The sequence below is a fragment of the Lepisosteus platostomus genome, chromosome 4 (genome assembly GCF_059453375.1).
Source record: "Lepisosteus platostomus isolate fLepPlt1 chromosome 4, fLepPlt1.hap1, whole genome shotgun sequence".
NCBI classification, from domain to species: Eukaryota; Metazoa; Chordata; class Actinopteri; order Semionotiformes; family Lepisosteidae; genus Lepisosteus; species Lepisosteus platostomus.
The window spans coordinates 38,673,179-38,694,641 of NC_142614.1; the positions used below are offsets into that span (position 1 = coordinate 38,673,179).

General features: G+C 35.9%; 1 protein-coding gene across 3 annotated transcripts in view; it reads left to right on the top strand.

Annotated features, from left to right (window-relative positions):
* Window positions 1-21,463, top strand: part of fras1 (Fraser extracellular matrix complex subunit 1) — a 367,570-nt gene that overhangs the window by 192,551 nt on the left and 153,556 nt on the right. For all 3 annotated transcript variants that reach the window (XR_015935951.1, XM_088629471.1, XM_088629472.1), the window contains 3 exons: window positions 8,681-8,824; window positions 12,134-12,286; window positions 13,140-13,286. Coding sequence is in view for 2 of the 3 variants with exons in the window: in XM_088629471.1 (XP_088485597.1) it covers window positions 8,681-8,824; window positions 12,134-12,286; window positions 13,140-13,286 (444 nt within the window). In the remaining variant the exon portion in view is untranslated. The remainder of the gene's footprint in view (window positions 1-8,680; window positions 8,825-12,133; window positions 12,287-13,139; window positions 13,287-21,463) is intronic.

Genomic DNA, 21,463 nt, shown 5'->3' on the forward strand with positions numbered 1-21,463 from the left:
CGATTTGCATATGTAGTTTATTCTTATCTGTGCGAAAACAGGAAATACAGAGGGAGTAATTCCACCAGTCTATCCATTTTTTAAGATGATCACAAGGAAGAAAAATCACCCTTTTTTGTGCATAAAATTGTTTTTAACTATCTAAACTTGTTTTTTATGGATTTTAAAGGAAGAGAAGCGTTATTGTTTCTTATTTTTGATTTTCTTTAAAATTAAAAGAATTAGTTGTCCAATATTAAGTTACATTTTTATGCTTTTGAGAAACTTCTGAAAGCGTCAACTCATGCATAAAAATGTAGCATAATGCGTTCTCCCATTATGAAGTTGCTTACACCTGGGATCCGCTTTATTCAAACTAAGGTTTCTAAAATGCAACCAGTTACTTGATATAGTCTAAAAGCATTATCTATATCTATAAAGCTATAACAGTTGTGAACATTTTCACAAACGTGATCTTTAAAATGCCGGTGGTTTGAAGTATCTGTGTCATTTTTCACAAAGCTATTGACATCTGAAACTTCGTGTCTCATAAATAGGTATTTTAATAAGCGAAGGTTATGAAAGCCGTAGAAAACAAATGACTCTGAAAAAGATACAAGAAGTTTTGAAATTATTGTTATTATTATTAAAACATTTATACTGTTAAAAATTATCAGACAAATTATTATAGTTTCAGTGGTATATTTAATACCACTTTGTTAGTCTCGATTTTAATTATAATATACAGATGCAGCCATTCAAAATACGCGGTACAAACCTGTACCGCACGCAATTACGCACAAATCACTGCGTTGTCCGACAGGGGCACTTGTGGTGCATTGGTCGTTAGTGAAAAGATTTAATCATTTAATCTCTTTTACTGTGCATGTTTTAATCTGCTTAGTATTGAATATTTATAGGGAATTTTACAACTAAAGGGAAATTTTAGTAGCTGAGCATAAAAAGAAGAAGAGCATAATGCATCTGATGGTCATAAACGATATTAATTTAGGAACATTAAAACATTTATACTGTTAAAAATTATCAGACAAATTATTATAGTTTCAGTGGTATATTACATATTATTTATAAATGTAATATATAAACATATTATTTAAACTGTATATGGCTGGTATTGGAAGTTTAAAGAAAAAATACACACCAGCATTCCACTTCCTTCCTAAACATTTTAAGCATCAAAGTCTTACATGTGGTTATTTTGGAAATGTTTTTTCCTCCTCCTTCTTACTATATTAAGTTTATATACTTTGTAAAAAGTTATAATGTTTTAACCTTTTCTGCGAATACGCTCATTATCAGAGTAAACAAAAGCATACTTTTAGAATTTGATTAATAGGGAATATAATAGGGAATTGAGTATCTAAAGAAATTAATAACGATATAATTATATTTATGTACTGTAGCTCAAATAGTAGTATAATACACTTTCTATGGATATATGTGCTTCTGTTTTACTCTTTTCCATGTGATTATGCCTGTAGCGTGATGGCTTAAGCGTGTGCCTTATATGCCTTAGGTCTCTGGTTCAAGCCCTGCTCTCACCATTTGTTTTCTTTTAACAAATAAACATTTCTTTGAAAAACTAGAATAGCAAATATTATGGACACTTTATTGACATTTTTTTTATTTTTCTAAATATCACAACATGTCCGAAGCCAAGTCTTTTATTAATAACAGCGAATAATTTGAAGCTGCTACTACTGTCGTTTTTACTGATAAATATTATTGACACTGTATTGAATTTGTTGGTCTTTCTAAATATCACAAAACATTCAAAGTTAAATGAGGACAGCTAGAAGACCAGAGTCAGACGGACAAAGGTGGGGAGTAGACAGATAATAAGCCAGATAGGTACTGAGTGAGAATGAGGATTTTGAAGTTGACTTGAAACCTGATAGGAAGACAGGCCTAATGCATCCCGGTCAGGATTCTGGCTGTCAAATTCTGAACATATTGCAGATTGCTCAGTGTGACTTTAATTTCCCCAGTGAACAGGATGTGCATTTATTAATTTTTTAAAAAGCCATTCTTGATTTCTCTAGCTCCTAGTTTCTCTAGTTCACTTTAAAAGAAACTATTATTCCACAATGCTGAGTATTACGGCCAGTATATACATATGGTATTTGTGATTTAAAAAAATTAATGCAAGCAGCTTTTGGGGATTTAAGTATTGGCTGAGTTATTGCAGGATGTAAGACTAGAGATGTAGGTAGGAAAAAGATAATTTGGGGAAAAAGGAGGAATACACTGATAAAATCACTTCCTAGTAGAGTTAGGCATACTTTTGAGGAGATGTTATAGACTGCAGAGGAAGATGATGAAGTTAACAGACTGTATGTTTACATAGATACTGAAATGAGGATTGTATTTTAAATATTGTGTAATTGCTAGCATTGAACTGTGTGTTGAATGCACATGAATTGAATGATTGGGCAAACATAGCTGATGCTGATCTACAGAGCCAGCATCTTAAGATGTTTAAATTTTGAGGCAGTTTTTTTAAATAACTAGCTAGGTTTGGAAACTGATGTGCAAGAGAGGTGGAAAGGCTTTCCTTAAGCCAGCACTATTTATCCTCAGTGAGATGCTGCAATCTCATAGTGGGGTTCTAAACATTGTGTATAGTTCCATCCACACAGTGACTTTTCTTCCATCCATTTTCTAATCTCTTTATCCAGTATAGAGGATTTGGACACCAGCAAGCAACGGATGCAAAGTAGAAGATCAGGAAAGACAAATAGACACAAACCATCACAGGAAAGACAAATAGACACAAACACACACACACCAGGGCCAGTTTTCCCTTAAACCAATTAACCTACCAGTATGTTTTGGAGTGCGAGGGGAATCATATCACACATATGGAGAAAAACCACGGAAGCCAGAGGGAACATGCAAATTCCACACACACAGGACGGCAGGAATTGAACCTAGGACCCAGTGGTGCAAGATAGCAATGCTAACCACCTCGCCACTATTTGAAATGGATGGATATTTTAGTTATCTTTCTAGTTCACAGGTTTGCATGCATAATTTAATTTTGAAAGCCACTGAGACATCAGGTACTACTGTTGTATTTATGAAAAAGAAACAAAACAAAAAGCACACTAACAACTGTGCCATCCTACTCCTTGGTTAATACATTTTATTATTTATAAACAGTTAACATTGTTAGCAAAATATTTTGAATTATATTTTACCCTATTTTTTCTTTAGTTTTGTATTTAACTTATTAAATGATAGTCAGATTGAATGTATATTTGAACAATGAAAATATATTTTTACAAGATGCGGGGGAAAGTGCAACAACTTATTACAGTGCTAAATTCAATATTATTGATTACTAATAGTTTATGCTAACACCTAACTTTCTTAATTAGATGTATTTAAAACAGTGAACTAAGTGTAACATAACATTCAAAAATACAATCGAGAATAGTTTTGTGGTGTTTGTATAGATGAAACGTTTCTAAAATGTATAACGTAACAGAATTAAAGACGATTAAAATCTGTAATCTTTCCACTTGTATGTCATTAGAAAGTACAACAAGTTTCTGCTTTGTCTAAGGATGGTAAAAAAGTAGTCTAAGTGGTGAGAAAGCTGTGCTTAATGATAATTAAGGGACTTAAAAGTAAAAAGAGATGCTTCATATTGCTTGACTAATTTTAAAAACTAAGTAATAAATGCAGACGCTCTCTCGGTGCCGCGCCGGGTCTAAATATCTAAATATCTAAAAATATTGTAGCGCATTCACCCTGGGCAGAGGCCGAAGAGCGCCCGGCTGGGGTGCGCAGTGAGGGGCAGGACAGGAGTGAAAGTGGTCAGGGCGGGGTTTAGGAAGGCCGGTGCGGGTTTCCCACAGTGAAGCGGGCGTACAGTCTGGAGAGGGTATCTGTTTTCCTTGTAAATAGTTCCCTGCTTCTGCACCCCTGGGTCTTACTCTCTCTCTCTCGGGCGCGCGGGCGGTGTGTTGGCTTGCGCTGTAAGCAGGCGGGAGCTGTCTGTCTCTGGTTGGGGGCGCGGGAGCGCCGGGCTGGCAGGTGGTGACGGAGAAGAAAAATAAAGGCAGCTTTAACTCCGCATGTCTGAGTTCTTGTGTCCGTCCTGTCCGAACCCGAAAGTATTACAATATGTAAGAGGAAGGGTCATTTCTAACAGGTATTTCAGGAACGAAACACTGAAAATACTAAATATGGACCTTAGCAAAATGGCGGCCAAAAGAAATCAGCTGACCAGGAAATGGAAAGGGTCTATTCTGAGAAACAACGAGACACAGCTGAGCCGTATCAGGAGCCGAAATATAAGTGCCCCGGAGACAGTGAACAGGGCGGAAGCCGGTAAGGTGAATGCGGTTTGGAGGAGAAGAGAGGAAAGAGGTGCATGTTAAGGATCGGGCTAAGGAATACGGACTACTGAAAGGAGAAAGGGTTTATGGTTTTGGATTACGGACACTGGTTAAGGACACATCGCGGATTGGCTTTATTACGGACTTGGAAATCGGATTGGATCAGGGCTAAGGGAACGGATTGCGGACTGTATTCGGAAAGAAAAGTGTGGTGTGAGTACTACCGTGATTTACATAAACTCTCCCCCAGAGACACCACAGTATCTATATAGCAGGTGGTGCACAGCTTTTAAGTATAGATTACACTTTTCTAAAATGTATTTGAAAAATAAAAACGATTATTATCTAATCTTTCCACGTTTGATCCCAAAATCCCAAGAAAAATAAATCTAAACGGGGAGAAAGCTATGCTGAAAGTTTATTAAGATACTTAGAAGACAAAGATATCAATTTATGTTGCATTTGTCTGATTGTGAATAAAAAAACACACATAATTAAACACGCGTTTGCGATTTAAATCAAAACGCGATTTAAATCAATATAAATGTTTATATTGTAACACATACTGTACAGCCTCCATTTCTCTATAAAAATTTAAAAGATCGTTTGCGCAGCCTAAGAGGGGGGTCTACTCTCAGGGCAGCTGACAATCCTCCATACACCCAAGTGAAAAATTAATAATGCCTATGTAAACGTCATATTTACAATTTGTTGATAATAGAAATGTAAAGTTCTCTTAAGCTTTGTGATAGTTTACCCAGGCAGCAAAAGATCAGCTACACTGGGAAGATGCGACACAGAAGATATGATTAATAACCTTTTAAATCTGAAGGGAGATCTAAAGGGATCCCCCCACACACACACACACAATAGAAGCAGGAAGCAGAAGCAGGGACAGTTGTCAGAAGGAAAGAAGGTGACTATTCATTGTTATTAAAAATGACTTAAATTCGATCATGTTGTGATATGTAGAAATATAAAAAGTCAATTAATTGTCCATAATATTGCTATTCTGTTTTTTCAAAGAAATGTTTGTTAAAAGAAAAGTCACGGTGCCAGCTGGATTTGAACACACAACCTGTGGGTTACTAGTCAGGCACGTAGACCAGCAGGCTACTGGGGAAGTCACATGAGGAGAGGTGAAACAGCCCTACACAGCCCTGTCGCAGTACACGAATATAATTACATCATTATTAATTTCTTTAGATACGCGATTCCTTATTATATTAGCAGAAAAGCTTAAAACTACCACTTTTTTACACGTTATTTCACATGTTAGTTAAAGACTTCGATGCTTAAAATGTTTAGGGAGAAATGGAATACTGGTGTGTATTTTTTCTTTAAAGTACCGATTCCTGGAATCTGACTAGCTGACACCCTTCTGAAGTGGTACCTTAATATCTGGCATAAGGAAAAGAAAGCGTAGATAAAAAACCTTGGATTCTCATGTATCTGCTACAAGTATCTTTTAATACAGTCTTTGTTGTGCTCTTGAGGATCCTTGTGATATTTTGAGCTCCGGTTGCATGATGAGTGTCGCAGTTTAAATAATTTTCGTAGTTAGAAATTATGAAACGCTCTGTTTAAAGCAAGGGAGTGTTTATGTCCGTTACAGTAAAAAAAAATGCCTGACGAAAGTAGGGCTTGGACAGATTCCAAGTGCTTGTACAAATGTGCTAAAGAAATTAGCAAAAAAAGTCATTCCTTTATCGTATTGGCTAGCTAATGTCCTTTCCTCGTTAGTTAGTTCAACGAAATGCTGTGGTGTTTGTCAAAGAAAAAAATAAAAGTATTTTCGTTTAAAATGACGGTTAAAAAATGTGGACCAGCGTAATACTTTGAGTTTACAGCTTGTCCAAAGTAATTCATTATTAATACTGCTAGTAATATCTTCGGTAAAATATGCATAAAATATTTCTGCATAATTAAGATATTTATGATAAAGGTAGGTTGTGTACTTTTGTACAACTGAGCAATCTTGCTTTCATAAAATATACCAACTTTTTAATGTTTAATGATTAACATGCTGTAATACACAGTTTAAAATTAAAAGTCTAAAGTGTATACAACTTAAATTCTTAATTGGAAAACGATTGTCCTTCAGCAGTGACTGGGATTTGAAATCATGCGTTTTCTGGCGACAGCTTGAATGCTGTACATGAGAAGTTTTATTAGCTCCACCTGGCGGTGATTCTAGATACTATTATCATAACTGTGGTATTATGTGGTATGATGCGTTATGACTCGTTGTGATGTGACATGCCCACCTTGTTTTACCACCCCGCTCGTTTCGAATGGCTGCATCTGTATACGAATTTGTTTTAAGGCTTGTTGTAAATGCTTGTGTTAAATTGCCCCACTTAGTGTTTTGAATTGAATTGAATTAAACTGGTTGAACTGGTTTTTACTCCCACCGATTGACAGTATTCAGATTTCCTCATTCACGTCTTTATTTCATTATTAATATCATTTAACATTGAATATGTCACAATATATAAAACAACAAATTGTTAACGTAGTGTACATAATATTTACTAATTTATTTTTAAAAAGGATTCTTTGTTAGAAGAAAAACGTCTGCCCAAAGCAGGTATTGAAGTCGGTTCTCCTAAATAGCACTCCTGTTGTCAAACCCACTGTGCTACCAGGCCGCTCAGCTACATAGCTCAAATGAACAGCTTGAAAATATTTCTAAAGTAATCATGCCTGAATGAGGCAAATCACGTACTGCGGTATTCCGATATTTTCTTGTGGTACTGGGTTACCGCGCATTTTGAATGGCTGTATCTGTATGTGTTTATATACAGTTTTATGCAAAAGTTTGGTCACCCCTGGCCAAATTACGTTTTGTTGATTTTCTAAGTAAAAATAAGTTAACACATCCTCTGCAGTGAACAAACTTAAACGTGACATATTTCTGCAAAGTTTAATGCACAGTTACTATTTGCTGAATTTAACAGATTGAAAAAGAAATAAAACAGTAAATGTGGTATGTGCAATAGTTGGGGCACCCTGTCAGTTAGCACTTAGTGACACCCCCCTCACGGCCTCCAAACGTTTCTTGTAGCCAGCTAATAGTCTTTTCTTGCTTTAAGAATTTTTCCCACTCTTCCCTGCAGAAGGCTTCTAGTTCAGAAATACTCTTAGGTTGTCTTACATGCACTGTTCTAATCTACCCACAGATTTTCAATAATGAAAATGTGATGGGATGGGAAATGTGATGACTATTCCAAAACCTTAATCTTTCGTTTCTTGAAGTAATTCATAGTTGATTTTGAGATATGTTTCTGATTCAGTTTCTTCACTGACTGTGAGACATTCGTTTTCAGGATTTATAGATACTTAGTAGAATCTATTCTTCCTTCTACCCAAACAATATTTACCATGCCACTGGCTGCCACACAACCCCAAAGCATAATAGATCCACCCCCATGCTTATCAGTTGGCAGGTGTTCTTTTCTCAAAATGTACCTTTGAGTCAAAGAGTTCAATTTTTACGTCATCAGACCACAGTACTTGGTTCCAAAATGCCTCTGACTTATCTAAGTGTTGTGTTGCATACTTCAGATGTTGACTTTTGTGATGAGATCGCAGGTTAGGTTTCCTTCTGATGAATCTTCCAAGTCAAGTCAAGTTTAAGTTTGTTTGCTGAAGAGGTTGTGTTTTCAATTAATGTAGTTTGGCCAGGGGTAACCAGACGTTTACATACAACAGTATATTGTTGCTAGACTAGAATAGTATTAACATGTATTTAATGTTTTTATTTAATAATGTATTTATTTCATGTTGAATAGTATTTTCATGGTGATATGAAAATCCTAAAATCCACTCTTGTGGATTAACAATAAAGTTATATAATGATAAAGATGTTGTTGTGTGGGTTTCCTCTCACACTTTTTACATGTGCTGCATGTACCCACAGCTGCATGGCTTCATCTTGAGAATCCTGAAATAAGAGTCTCAGTGTCTATACAGAAATTCAGTTCTTGTACCTCTTCTGAATCTTCAAGGAACTGAACCCCGACCAGAGCTATATAAATAGTCTGATAGTTCAGTGAGATGCACTGTGCCGCATGGTACGTTTTTCTATAATGGCATTGATACACAAGTACATTCAGGGTGGTTATGTAAATTTAGGTAAATTACCACCACATGACAGATTGAATGTGGCAGAACAGTCAGTGAACATGCAGTGAGCAGTCGGGAGTGTTTAAGTACCACTAAGTAAAGGTGAAGGTGGTGCATAACCCGTTTAACAGAATGTTATAGTTATATGGATATAGACAAATATCATTAGGAGATATTTTCATCCTTATCCATTTTTCTGTCTATAGCTTGTCACCCATCCTGTAAGGAGTGTACTGGTCCCTCGGAAGCTGAGTGCACAGTGTGTCACCCTCACACCACCTTGCTTGATGGCTACTGCAGGAACAGTTGCCCCAAAGGACAATATTTGAATGTGGTTGGGTACTGCACTGGTAAGTAGTTTTTTATACAGAAAAACATATATTTATTAAAAATTGAAAATATACTTACATTTAAATCCTTGACAATAAGGTGTTTCTCCTTAATGAGTATCTCTAAGGGTTCTTTAGTTGTCATAGATGTAACAGGGGTATTATGTACATTTGAATACTTTTTGTTGTTGCTATGATACTTCTCATATTTTAATAGCATTTAACTTTGCTTCATTCTGTAAAAGCAATACATATATATTAAGGGGCAAAAGTGTGGAGCAGTGGTTGGGGTTCTGGATTTGCAACTAGAAGGTTGTTGTAACGAACAGTGGGGAAACACTGGGAAAACGTCATGCAGGAATACGGGGCTGAAAACAGGGGGGCGTGTCCAAAGTGCGCTGGTGCACGGGGGAGGTGTGGCCAAGGCAAACAATCCAAAAGAGTAATCCTTAGAGGGTATCCAAAAACACACGAGTAAGTCCAAAGCCAGGAGATCCATCAAGACAAGGAATTAAAAACCATGAACCGGGTTGGAACCGGCGGACAGGGAACAGGAACGGAGATTAAAACCTTAACGGGACCAGGCGCTTCCAGGTCCCGGACTCGCACGGTGCGGAAACCAGATGCAGAGCCAGGATGAGCGTCAGCGCCTGGCTTTTAAGGTGGGCTGGGTAAAAGGGATAAGGTGCACAGAATGAAGTCTATAGTGAAAGGGCTGGAGCACCCTTAAGGAGGGGGGACTATAATCGTGACAGTTGTAGGTTCAAATTCCAAGTGAGACACTGCTGTCCTACCATTGAGCAAGGCATTTAATCCAAAATGCTCTAGTAAAATACCCATCTGTAGAAATGACTATAAATGTAAATTGGTTTGGATAAAATTGTCAGCTAAACATAATAGTATTTAGTAATAATAGACGTAAATTAATGCAAACAAGTAAGATTTAAAGCTATGTTGGTCACCATCCGACATTCCAATAAGTTAGATATTATGGTATCTTATCTGCTGTAAGACGTGGCTTTAATAAATCCTTCCTGAACAATGACCGTCATAAGGATATTTTCATAGAGTAGAATCAATCTGGACCTCATTGATTTTGTTATACCAGTTAAATCTGATACAGATGCAACCATTCAAAATGCACGGTACCCCATACCATGTGAAATTATCTACAGTTCACCACAGTTCGTGATTGGCTGGCCAAAATGACCGATGGTCACTCATGGTGCATTGGTTGTTAGTGAAACGATTTAATCATTTAATCTCTTTACTGTGCATGTTTTAATCCGCTTAATATTGAATATTTATATGGAATTTTACAACTAAAGGGAAATTTTAGTAGCTGAGCATAAAAAGAAGAGGAGCATAACATGTCTGAAGGTCATAAACGATATTAATTTAGGAACATTAACATATTATGTAAACTGTATTTGGATGGTATTGGTAGTTTAAAAAAATACACACCAGTATTCCAGTTCGTAAACATTTTAAGCATCAGTGTGTCTCCTCTATAACTCTTCAGTTAACAGAGAAATTCCACCAGAGCAGGATTAGCAGGATTTGCGCGATAAGCACATTGTTTAATGTGGATAACACTACCCACTTCTATATCACTGTACAACACTTGTTTGAGTCGGAGTGTCTGTTAATAAAATACAGTGCCTTGCAATACATATACTGTAACGACTTCAGGTGGGTAGCGGCATCAGCCTGCGTAGTCTGCAAAGGAACAAGTAATAGGGTAATAGCTCATATCTGAAGAATATGAGCTATTACCCTATTCAATCCGAAACATTGTATTTTATCTCTTCTCTTTTCAGCATGGAATAAACCTATTACTTGTTCCCTTACTGTAACTACTGCATGAGTTCTTTATCAGTTTCAGCTAAATGAGGGGGATTAAATCAGTTGGAATCTCGGAGTGCCAATTTTAAAAATAACCCTTCTTCCTTCATTTGTTTATTTCACAAAGAAATCCTTAATCACAATACCTTCACTTTATTTATCCAGATACACAAATTCACACCAGAGCCAACAACAAGCTATAAAAGTGGACTATTTTTATGTATTCACTTTATAAGAAACAAACAGAAAGTAATACTCTGATCACACTTTGAACCATTGGGTGCAGTGCTTTGTCCATTACCACTTCAAAGAAACGGATGTCAAAATGTTTCCGAAATGTCCAGCTGTGATATTTTAGATGCTTAGTTACACGATTCCATATTCATATAACTATCATGTGATGTTAAATCACTACAGCAGTTCTCTTTTTACAATAACAGCAAGTGGTGTTCTTACTATGTATTCTTAGAAATGGATAAAACATTATAACTTTTTATGAAGTACACAATATAAGCTTAATAATGTTAGAACAAGCACATTAAAACTAGAACCCACTAAGTTACCAAGTTAAAGACTTTGATGCGTAAAATGTTCATGAATAATAACATTATTTTTGATGAAGGTGGAAGGTTGTGTACTTTTGTCCAAACGAGCATCTTTCTTTTATAAAATATACCGACTTTTTAATGTTTACTGATTAACATGCTATAATACACAGTTTAAAATTGTTAAAAGTCTAAAAAGTATACAACTTAAATTCTTAATTGGAAAAAGATTGGCCCTCTGCAGTGACCGGGGTTCAAAACCAATATAAGCATCCATCCATTTTCAGTGGGAACCACAGCCTATTCCGAGAAGCAATGCAAGATGCACTTTGGACAGGATGTCTGTCCGTTGTCAGGTACTCACAGACAACTCACACCAAGACCAATTTTCCCAGAAGCCAATTAACATACTAGTATGTCTTTGGACTGTGAAAGGAGACCAGAACACCTGGCAAAAATCCATGTGAACATGGGGACAACATGCAAACTCCATGCAGCTAGCACCCCAGAGCTGAGATAAAACCCAGGCTCCGAGCACTGTAAGGCCCTAGGTGTGAGTGTTTGCATGTTTATGTCTGTGTGTATCTTGTGATGGGCTGGTGTCCATCCAGTGTGTACCCTGTCTTGTTCCCATTGCTTGCCAGACTCCGCTGTGACCCTTGATTGGATCAAGTTAGAAAATGGATGGATGGTTGAATTGTTAAGTGTGGAAAAGTTTTCAATACTACCCTTCACTTGCGTAGTGACTTTTGATGGACCCTGTGTGTGGTCTCAGAGTTTTATTATTGTTGTTGTTGTTTTCATTACAAATATGCATTCAGTAACACAGACACAACCAAGATCTTTGCTTTAACAAACCAGACTTAATAGTGCTTAATAGGATGCTATAATATTCAGATGAAAGAAAGTATTTTCGATATTTCTCCTTTACTTTTGACAGACTGTCACTCTGAGTGTCAGCATTGCACAGCTGACATGCGGGACAACGGGAGCATCTGTCTTCAGTGTAAAAATCCAAAATATTTCATGCTGGAGAATCAGTGTATCCCTTTCTGCCTGCCTGGATACTACACATATCGGGGAAGCTGTGAAAGTAAGTGTAATGCTTATACAAGTTAAACATTAAATTTATGACAACTGCATCTTAGCATGAACTTTCAGAATCAGTGCCTAAGAAAACTTGTTCACAGCAATAATGCATTAAGTCCTTATCTGAATTACTGGAATCCCAGAAATCAGCTTGATAAAAGCATTTGTTATAGTTAATGGCACTGTTATTTAGAAGACTTCAGATTAATTATCAATTTAGTTACATTACTGTTTGGTATAACAATGAAATAACTCATACAATAATGGCTTCAATAAGGGGGAGGAAGTAATTTTATTACAGAAATTAATGGGATTTTTCCAGCAGAAAGTATAACTACAACAAGAGCGGTATCAGAAAGTACCTTCGGTTCAGTTCCATCAAAGGCCTTACAAGGGAAAGGGTATCTCATTATTGTTTTTAAGGATTTTAATAATAATGTAATGATACTGTATTTTTATCTAAAATAATCTAATGAAAATACTACATGCTACATTGTAAAGAGAATTTCTTATTTTACCTGACACTGTATTATTTATGTAGAGTTTCAGTTCTGTGGGGGAATAACACTTCACAAATATAAGTCTAAATTAGTTTAAAGCCAAGGATTTCATGCATCTGGTTTTAATGGATCCAAGAGAACCTATTTTAATCTGGCTACGCAGATGTTTTCATGAATAAAAGAGTACCTTTTGTTATTAATCTTAAGTGGGTTCTTATTTCATCTGGCTCCTCTTTAAACTAACGCCAGAGCAACAATGTCCTTTTTGTAACTCAGTAACTAATTACTGTGATGTGATGTTACTTTTACTACAATACGTGTTTTGCATAAGTTTAATATTTAGTTTTTGCTCTGTAGAATGTCATCCTTCCTGTAAGACATGCAGCGCTGAAGATCCTCTCTCCTGTACCTCATGTCATATTAACCTGGTGTTGACACACACTGGCTTGTGCAGCACTCAGTGTTTTCCAGGACACTATGTTAATAAGAAAGGTATCTGTCAGGGTAAGTAACTCCAACTGCTTTACTCATTTGAGAGTACAAAGCATAGTAGTGTAAAAAAGAAAGGCTTATTACTGGCATATAGAAAGGATATTTATGTTATACAGTTGCAAGAAAACGTTTGTGAACCCTTTGAAATTACCCAGATTTCTGCATTAATTACTCATAAAAATGTGGTCTGATCTTCAAATAAGTAACAATAATATACAAACACAATCTGCTTTAAGGCGGAAATCCGGGTAATTCCAAAAGGTTCACAAACTTTTTCTTGCAAGTGTAATTATTGTAGTTAGATTTTGTACTGTTTTTCTTTTTGTACATTTTTGGATATCATTATTTTTTAAATGTAATGTGAAGAGAAGCCCAGAATATCTTGTGTCTACTCATTTAATTTAAACTCATGTTAGGCCTGTGTCTCTGCTGAATATGTGGCAGAATGTTATACTCTCAAGTGCATTGACTGCAAATTAGTTTCAGGCCTTTAAATCCTGTAAATTACATGAATGTATGTAATTTAGATTAACCCAATACATACACATTGTTATGAGAATGTTTTAGACATTTTGTATTGTTCTCTTCTTTTTACTTAGTTTTTTTCTTCTTTATCCTGAAACAAAACTTAGGGTGAACTTCTACAGATATTTTAGCAATTTTAAGTTTACTTTATGGATGTATAGGTGGGAACAGATGCAGCCATTCAAAATGCGTGGGCGATGCCGCATTATTTTGCTGTGCGCTTTACGCAGTCTACCGCGAGTTACCGTAAATTCTCCTATAATACCGCAAGCAAAATAATAGTATCCGGAATTTCCGCAAGGTGGAGCTAATAAAGCTCAACCTCTCATGTTTGAGCTGTCGCCATAAAAGTCTTTAACGAAGATATTACTAATAGTATTAATAATGAATGACCTTGGACAAGCTATAAACTCAAAATATTGCCCTGGTCCACATTATTTTTTTCATTGACCGTCTTTGTAAAAGTAACACCACAGCATTTCGCAATCACGCATTTGTTTCCAATCATGCAAAGTGCAGTAATTTTTGAGAATCGATTCACCATGCCTTTCACATGCTCATAAAAGAGATTGATTTAGGAACATAAACATATTACCGTATGCAAACTGTACTGTATACAGTATGTATATGTATATTTAATGTCTTAACTGTGCCCGTTTAAGTATTGAATATTTATATGGAATCTTACCACTGAAGGGAAATCTTAGTAGCTGAGCATAAAAAGAATAGGAGCATACTGTAACACGTGTGAAGGCCATAAACGATATTAATTTTGGAACTTAAACATACAGTATATGGCTGGTCTCGGTACTTTAAAGAAAACATACACACCAGTATTCCATTTCTCCCTAAACATTTAAAGCATCGAAGTCTTTAACTAACGTGATACCGGAGTCAACAAGCATACTTTTAGAATTTGATTAAAAGGGAATATAATATGGAATCGTGTATCTAAAGAAATTAATAACGATATAATTATATTAATGTACCGCAACACAAGAATAGTACACGCTGTACATTGTCTGTTGATAATGTTTCTGTAGTGCTTTTGCAGCACTCTGCATGTGACCTTGCCGGTGGCGCAGTAGGCTAGGTTCCTGACTCCCACGTCACATGGTCTGTGATTGAATCCCACTGGAGCCATGAATTTCCTTTAACAAACATTTCTTTGAAAAAATGAAACGTTTCCCTGAGTCAGAGATTAAATAAAACCTCACTCGCACCAAACAAATTTATATTTCTAAATATCACAACATGATCGAATTTAAGTCATTTTAATAACAATGAATAGTCACCAAGGCGTTACAATATAAACATTTATAGTGATTTAAATCACGTTTTGATTTAAAACGCAAACGCGGGTTTAAAAATGTGTTTTTTTATTCACAATCAGACAAATGCAACATAAATTGATATCTTTGTCTTCTAAGTATCTAAATAAACTTTCAGCATAGCTTTCTCCCCATTTAGATTTATTTTTCTTGGGATCTTGGGATCAAACGTGGAAAGATTAGATTGTAATCGTTTTTATTTTTCAAATACATTTTAGAAAAGTGTAATCTATACTAAAAAGCTGTACACCACCTGCTATAAAGATACATATTGTAATACTTTCGAGTTCGGATAGGACAGACACGAGAACTCAGACTTGCGGAGTTAAAGCAAGTTAAAGCCTTGATTTTATATATCACCTTTAAAAGTGGCATCTCAAACCGAGTAAATACCCAAAACCGATTGTACCCATCTGTCATGCTAATAAAGCACCTTGAATTGAATTTAATTGAGGGAGAGAGGGGGGGAGGGCGAGCGAGAGAGCCAGGACAGACAGGCAAATAAGATATACTACACAGACATTCACAACAGCGACATATCATAAAACATTTGCACATATAGTTAAGTTATTACTTGGTTTTCAAAGTGCAATGAAATACAATATTGTTGTTGCTGTTATTGCTGTTTTTATCCTGTAAGGCGTTTTGAGAAGCCAATATATAAAAGCGCTGATTCTTATGGAATGTGTTCCGCTGGGGATTCAACATTTTTTTATATTTTTTTTTAATCGCGTATCTAAGGAAATAGCAGTATAACCTTGTTCATGCACAAACAGTGGCATGTTACATTATTAATTTGGGTGTCTCCTCTTGCCAGAAAGCTCTAAATTGCATTTTGAGTGCGGTTTTTGGCTTTTTTTAAATTGCAACCCGTAAATAAAGCTGATACTGTTTAGACTTTGAATTATTTTCATCTATATTACAGCAGCACAATGGACAATGCAACATAAATTGCAAAAATGCACTTGGAGTATGTCCAAGCCCTACTCTGTCAGGCATTTTCTTTTACTGTAATGGACATAAAAACTCCCTTGCTTTTAACAGAGCGTTTCATAATTTCTGACTATGAAAATTATTTAAACTGCGACACTTATCATTCAACCAGAGCTCGAAATATCACAAGGATCCTCTAGAGCACAGCAAAGACTGTATTAAAAGTATACTAGTGACAAACTAGTATACTTTAGATCGTTTTTTCTGAACCAGGGAAAATCTGATCATGTTTCTCTATAACAATAATAAAAAACATTATTTTACATATCACCTTTATGTGATATCACCTTAAGGACAGCACATACAAGGGTTAATTGCACAATGGACCGCGCAAAGAAATTTAAAATAGTCTTCTTTAGGTGTGAGGGCAGGAGTGGATCGCAGAAGGCATAATCAGCAAATTAGGAAAACAAAGAACAGGACAGGTGAGACTTTTTATCCAGAGAGCGAGTGATCAGAAAAAGGAACAGCTGTTACGCCCAGGTTTTACGCACTCTCTCTCTGCTGAATTAATAAAAGCATTTTATTAAAAACGCGTTTGCGTTTGTCTGGGTATTTACTTTGTAGTCTGTGGTTTACATCTACTGTATTGCTTTGAGATGCCACTTTTAAAGGTGATATGTAAAATAAAGTTTTTTATTATTGTTATAGAGAAACATGATCAGATTTTCCCTGGTTCAGAAAAAAGACGATTAAAATCTGTAATCTTTCCACTTGTATGTCATCGGAAAATACAAGAAGAAGTTTCTGCTTTGTGTAAGGATGGTATCAAAAAGTAATCTAAGTGGTGAGAAAGCTGTGCTCCTCAAAGCGCTTTACAGGATAAAAACAATAACAACAATAGTGTTAGGCTGGGCAAACGATTTTTTATTATAGAAATACAAAATGAGATATAATGATGTGTTCCGGCTAAGACATTAACGAATACAACCCCCCTCTCTGCGGGAGTTCACAGGTATTTTCAAAGTAGAAGGGGGCTGGATTTCCAGCAAAATACACCTCCCCCCTCCAAAACCAAGGAAGTACAGTACTAACTAGTTAAGAAAGCTAGGCTCCTCAATGAAATCGCTTCAACATGCTAATGTGTTGGTGTAACAGTCCGGGCATGGCAAGCTTCTAATGTCAACTCGACTCGATTGGAAGACAATGAACATATGCTAGCCCTAAATGAATTAATAGCAAATGTACATAAAATACATTTTTCCAAGAAAGTTTAGAATAATACGATCTATAGTTGAAATCTGAGCCTAAATAAAAAGAAAAAGCTTTTTCAGAGAGCAATTATGCTGTGTTTAATTGCTTCTTTTAATTGTGGCAAGCTTCTAATTTCAACTTGACTCGATTGGAAGACAATGAACATATTCTAGCCCTAAATGAATTAATAGCAAACAAGGTTTACATAAAAGACATTTTTCCAAGAAAGTTTATAATAATACGATCTATAGTTGAAATCTGAGCCTAAATAAAAAGAAAAAGGATTTTCAGAGAGCAATTACGCTGTGTTTATGTAGAAAAAGTGATTAGGTTTAAAACACTATATAAAATAAAGTTTATTATTAATTTGCTGGACAGAGCGGTGAACATTATTATGGATAACACAAAGATAACGATCCTGATCAGTTTAGAAATCTGTGTACGCTGTAAGGTTTTTACTTCTTAAACTTTTAAAATACACGTTTCGAATAGAAAGAAATCATCTTTCTGGTACAGTATGTATATCAAACCAGCAAACCAATCAGAGGGGTTAGACGCTCGGTTAAAAGCAAAGGAGATTGTCTGTTATAGTGGACATAAAAACAAGAGTTTGCTGGCATTATATCCTAGAAGACACAGACCGGCGCCAGACCGGGAGAATGCCCACAGCGTAAAAGAAAATGCCAGATGAACTAGGGATTGGACAGTTTCTAAGTGCTTGTACAATCGATGGAAATGTTCAAATAAATGTGCAAAAGAAATAAACAAAATAATCATTTATTTCTTTATCATATTGGCTAGCTAATGTCCTCTCTTTGCTAGTTAGTGGCTGTGTTTCTGTGTTGGGTAGCAATGGGTGACTGTTCTCAGGCAGAAGATGTAAACAGCTTAATTTTCGTGTTAAATTTTTTTTTTTAATTAAAATTCATTCTATACAGCAATCGCATATTTGGGTAACGTTTCATAAAACTTTCATGCTTAAAATGTTTAGGGAGAAATGGAAGACTGGTGTGTATTTGTTCTTAAACTACCAAGACCAGCCATACACAGTACAGTTTACGTACATTAGGTAATGTTTATGTTCCTAAATTAATATCGTTTATGACCTGTAGATGCGTTATGCTCCTCGAGTGCCCCTGTTGGTCATTTTGGCCAGCCAATCACTTACCGCGGTGCCCTACAGTGCCCTGCGGTGGCTTGTGGGTTGTTTACCGTACCGCGGGTCTGTACCGCGGATTTTGAATGGCTGCATCTGTATAGAGGCACACCTGACACTGATTTGCATTGGTATCGGCTTACCTATAAAACTACCTCAAATTGACTCCACATTTATATTTTAAAAGAGCTGTTACTACTAAATGGCACACTAGGTTTATTCTCCTTCAAAATCAGATGAAGTAATAGAGGTTGTAAGATGTTCTGTAATTCCTGATGGTGTGTGAAATATTAAAAAAGAATATTGAGTGAGGAAAGAGTAGGGGTAGCAATCATAAAATAACAAAATACCCAATGAAATCTAAATCAATACTGGGTCCTGGCACCGGCTTGCTATTCAAGAAAAATTTGTAGAGTGTAACATTTATAATTCCCATATTGTTTTTGGGAGTGACGACTATCACACAACACATTTTCTTTGTTTCTCCAGCACAAAGTGGTAACCAAGGTAGCAAACTTAAAAAGAGAAATAAACTATTGCCATTGCGGTAATTGACAAATACAGATGTAGCTATTCAAAATGTGCAGTAAAACCCTGTACCGCGGGTTTCGGCTACAGGCGGTATGATTCGCTGGCTAAAGATAATCGACAGGTGGCACGTGTGGTGCTTTAGATATTAGTGAAACAATTGCTTCATTTAATTTCTTTACTGTGCATGTGTAAATCTGCTTAATATGGACATTTACAACTAAAGGGAAATTCTGGTAGCTGAACATAAAAACAACAGGACCATAATGTCTCTGAACATCATAAATTATATTAATTTAGGAGTATAAATATATTATACAAACTGTATATGGCTGGTAGTGGTAGTTTAAATAAAAAATACACAACAGTATTGCACTTTCTTCATAAACATTTTATGCCATCACAATGTCTTTCACTTGGTCACTTACTGTGGTTATATGGATTTCTTTAAAAAAATACTTAAATAGTCAATATTATGGACAAAATATTAAATTCTGGGGTATTTCTAAATATCACAACGTGTTCAAAGTTAAATTAGATCAACAAGATGAATGGACAGACGTGTATACTGTCAACATTGAGAGTAATAAGCATTTCAACCTGTTAAATGAGAGTCAAAATATTCAAAATTCAAAATACCTTATTCATTCAAGTGGGGCATGTAAAGACAAGCCTTTACAACAAGATTTAAAATGAAATCAGATATATTATATAAATTATAATAACAAAAAAGGATGAAAAAGACCACTGAAAATGAACTGTAATAATGTATCAGACATTTATTAACAATGTGAATTTATTAATAACTAATAATTTCAAACTGCTTGTAGTTTGAAATTGTATTGTGTTCAGAGTGATTTGTCACTGTTTTCACAACCTTGGCTGGTTAAAATGCCTATGCCTATAGGGTGTTCCAGACCTGTCTTTAATTTGTGAAGCTCCCTCTGTATTTTCTGTTTTCACACAGATAAGAATAAACTACATATGCAAGTCTTTTTGAAATCAGAAAGACATTCATTCTGTGCTCAATAGCTCTTTTCCCACAGTACTAGCATTAGCATATGCTAAGCAATAGCATATTAGCAATAGCATTATGTTCCATTTGTAAGCATTGGTCGAAGCATTCTGAAGTCTGTCAGAATCGTAAAAAATAACCAAATAGTGTAGACTGTTGTCTGTCCTGGATAATGCAGTTGGAAAAAAGATAGATGGATTTACAGTTATAAAAACATTCAAATTTTAATGTGATACTGAATATATTATTGATATTATTAATAATGTATTACCTTAGACAATCTGTAAGCTGAAGAATTATAGAAGAGACATGTTGAGTCTTTTATTTTCAGCTTGGAATTAACTTTTACGTATTCCATTGCAGCCACTTAATGTAACACAGCTCTGTACGTCATTAACAAATACAGTGGTGTGAAAAAGTGTTTGCCCCCTTCCTGATTTCTTATTTTTTTGCATGTTTGTCACACTGAAATGTTTCAGATCATCAAACAAATTGAAATATTAGACAAAGATAACACAAGAAAACACAAAATGCAGTTTTTAAATGAAGGTTTTTATTATTCAGGGAAAAAAAATCCAAACCTACATGGCCCTGTGTGAAAAAGTGATTGCCCCCTAAACCTAATTACTGGTTGGGCCACTCTTAGCAGCAACAACTGCAATCAAGCGTTTGTGATAACTGGTAATGAGTCTTTTACAGCGCTGTGGAGGAATTTTGGCCCACTCATCTTTGCAGAATTGTTGTAATTCAGCCACATTGGAGGGTTTTCGAGCCTTAACCGCTTTTTTAAGGTCATGCCACAACATCTCAATCGGATTCAGGTCAGGACTTTGACTAGGCCACTCCAAAGTCTTCATTTTGTTTTTCTTAAGCCATTCAGAGGTGGACTTGCTGGTGTGTTTTGGATCATTGTCCTGCTGCAGAACCCAAGTGCGCTTCAGCTTGAGGTCACGAACAGATGGCCGGACATTCTCCTTCAGGATTTTTTTGGTAGACAGCAGAATTCATGGTTCCACTTACCACAGCAAGTCTTCCAGGTCCTGAAGCAGCAAAACAGCCCCAGACCATCACACTACCACCACCATATTTTACTGTTGGTATGATGTTCCTTTTCTGAAATGCTGTGTTACTTTTGCGCCAGATGTAATGGTACACACCCCTTCCAAAAAGTTCAACTTTTGTCTCGTCAGTCCACAGAGTATTTTCCCAAAAGTCTTGGGGATCATCAAGATGTTTTCTGGCAAAACTGAGATGAGCCTTTATGTTATTTTTGCTCAGCAGTGGTTTTTGTCTTGGAACTGTGCCATGCAGGCCATTTTTGCCCAGTCTCTTTCTTATGGTGGAGTCATGAACACTGACCTTAACTGAGGCAAAAGAAGCCTGCAGTTCTTTGGATGTTGTTGTGGGGTTTTTCATGACCTCTTGGATGAGTCGTCGCTGCGCTCTT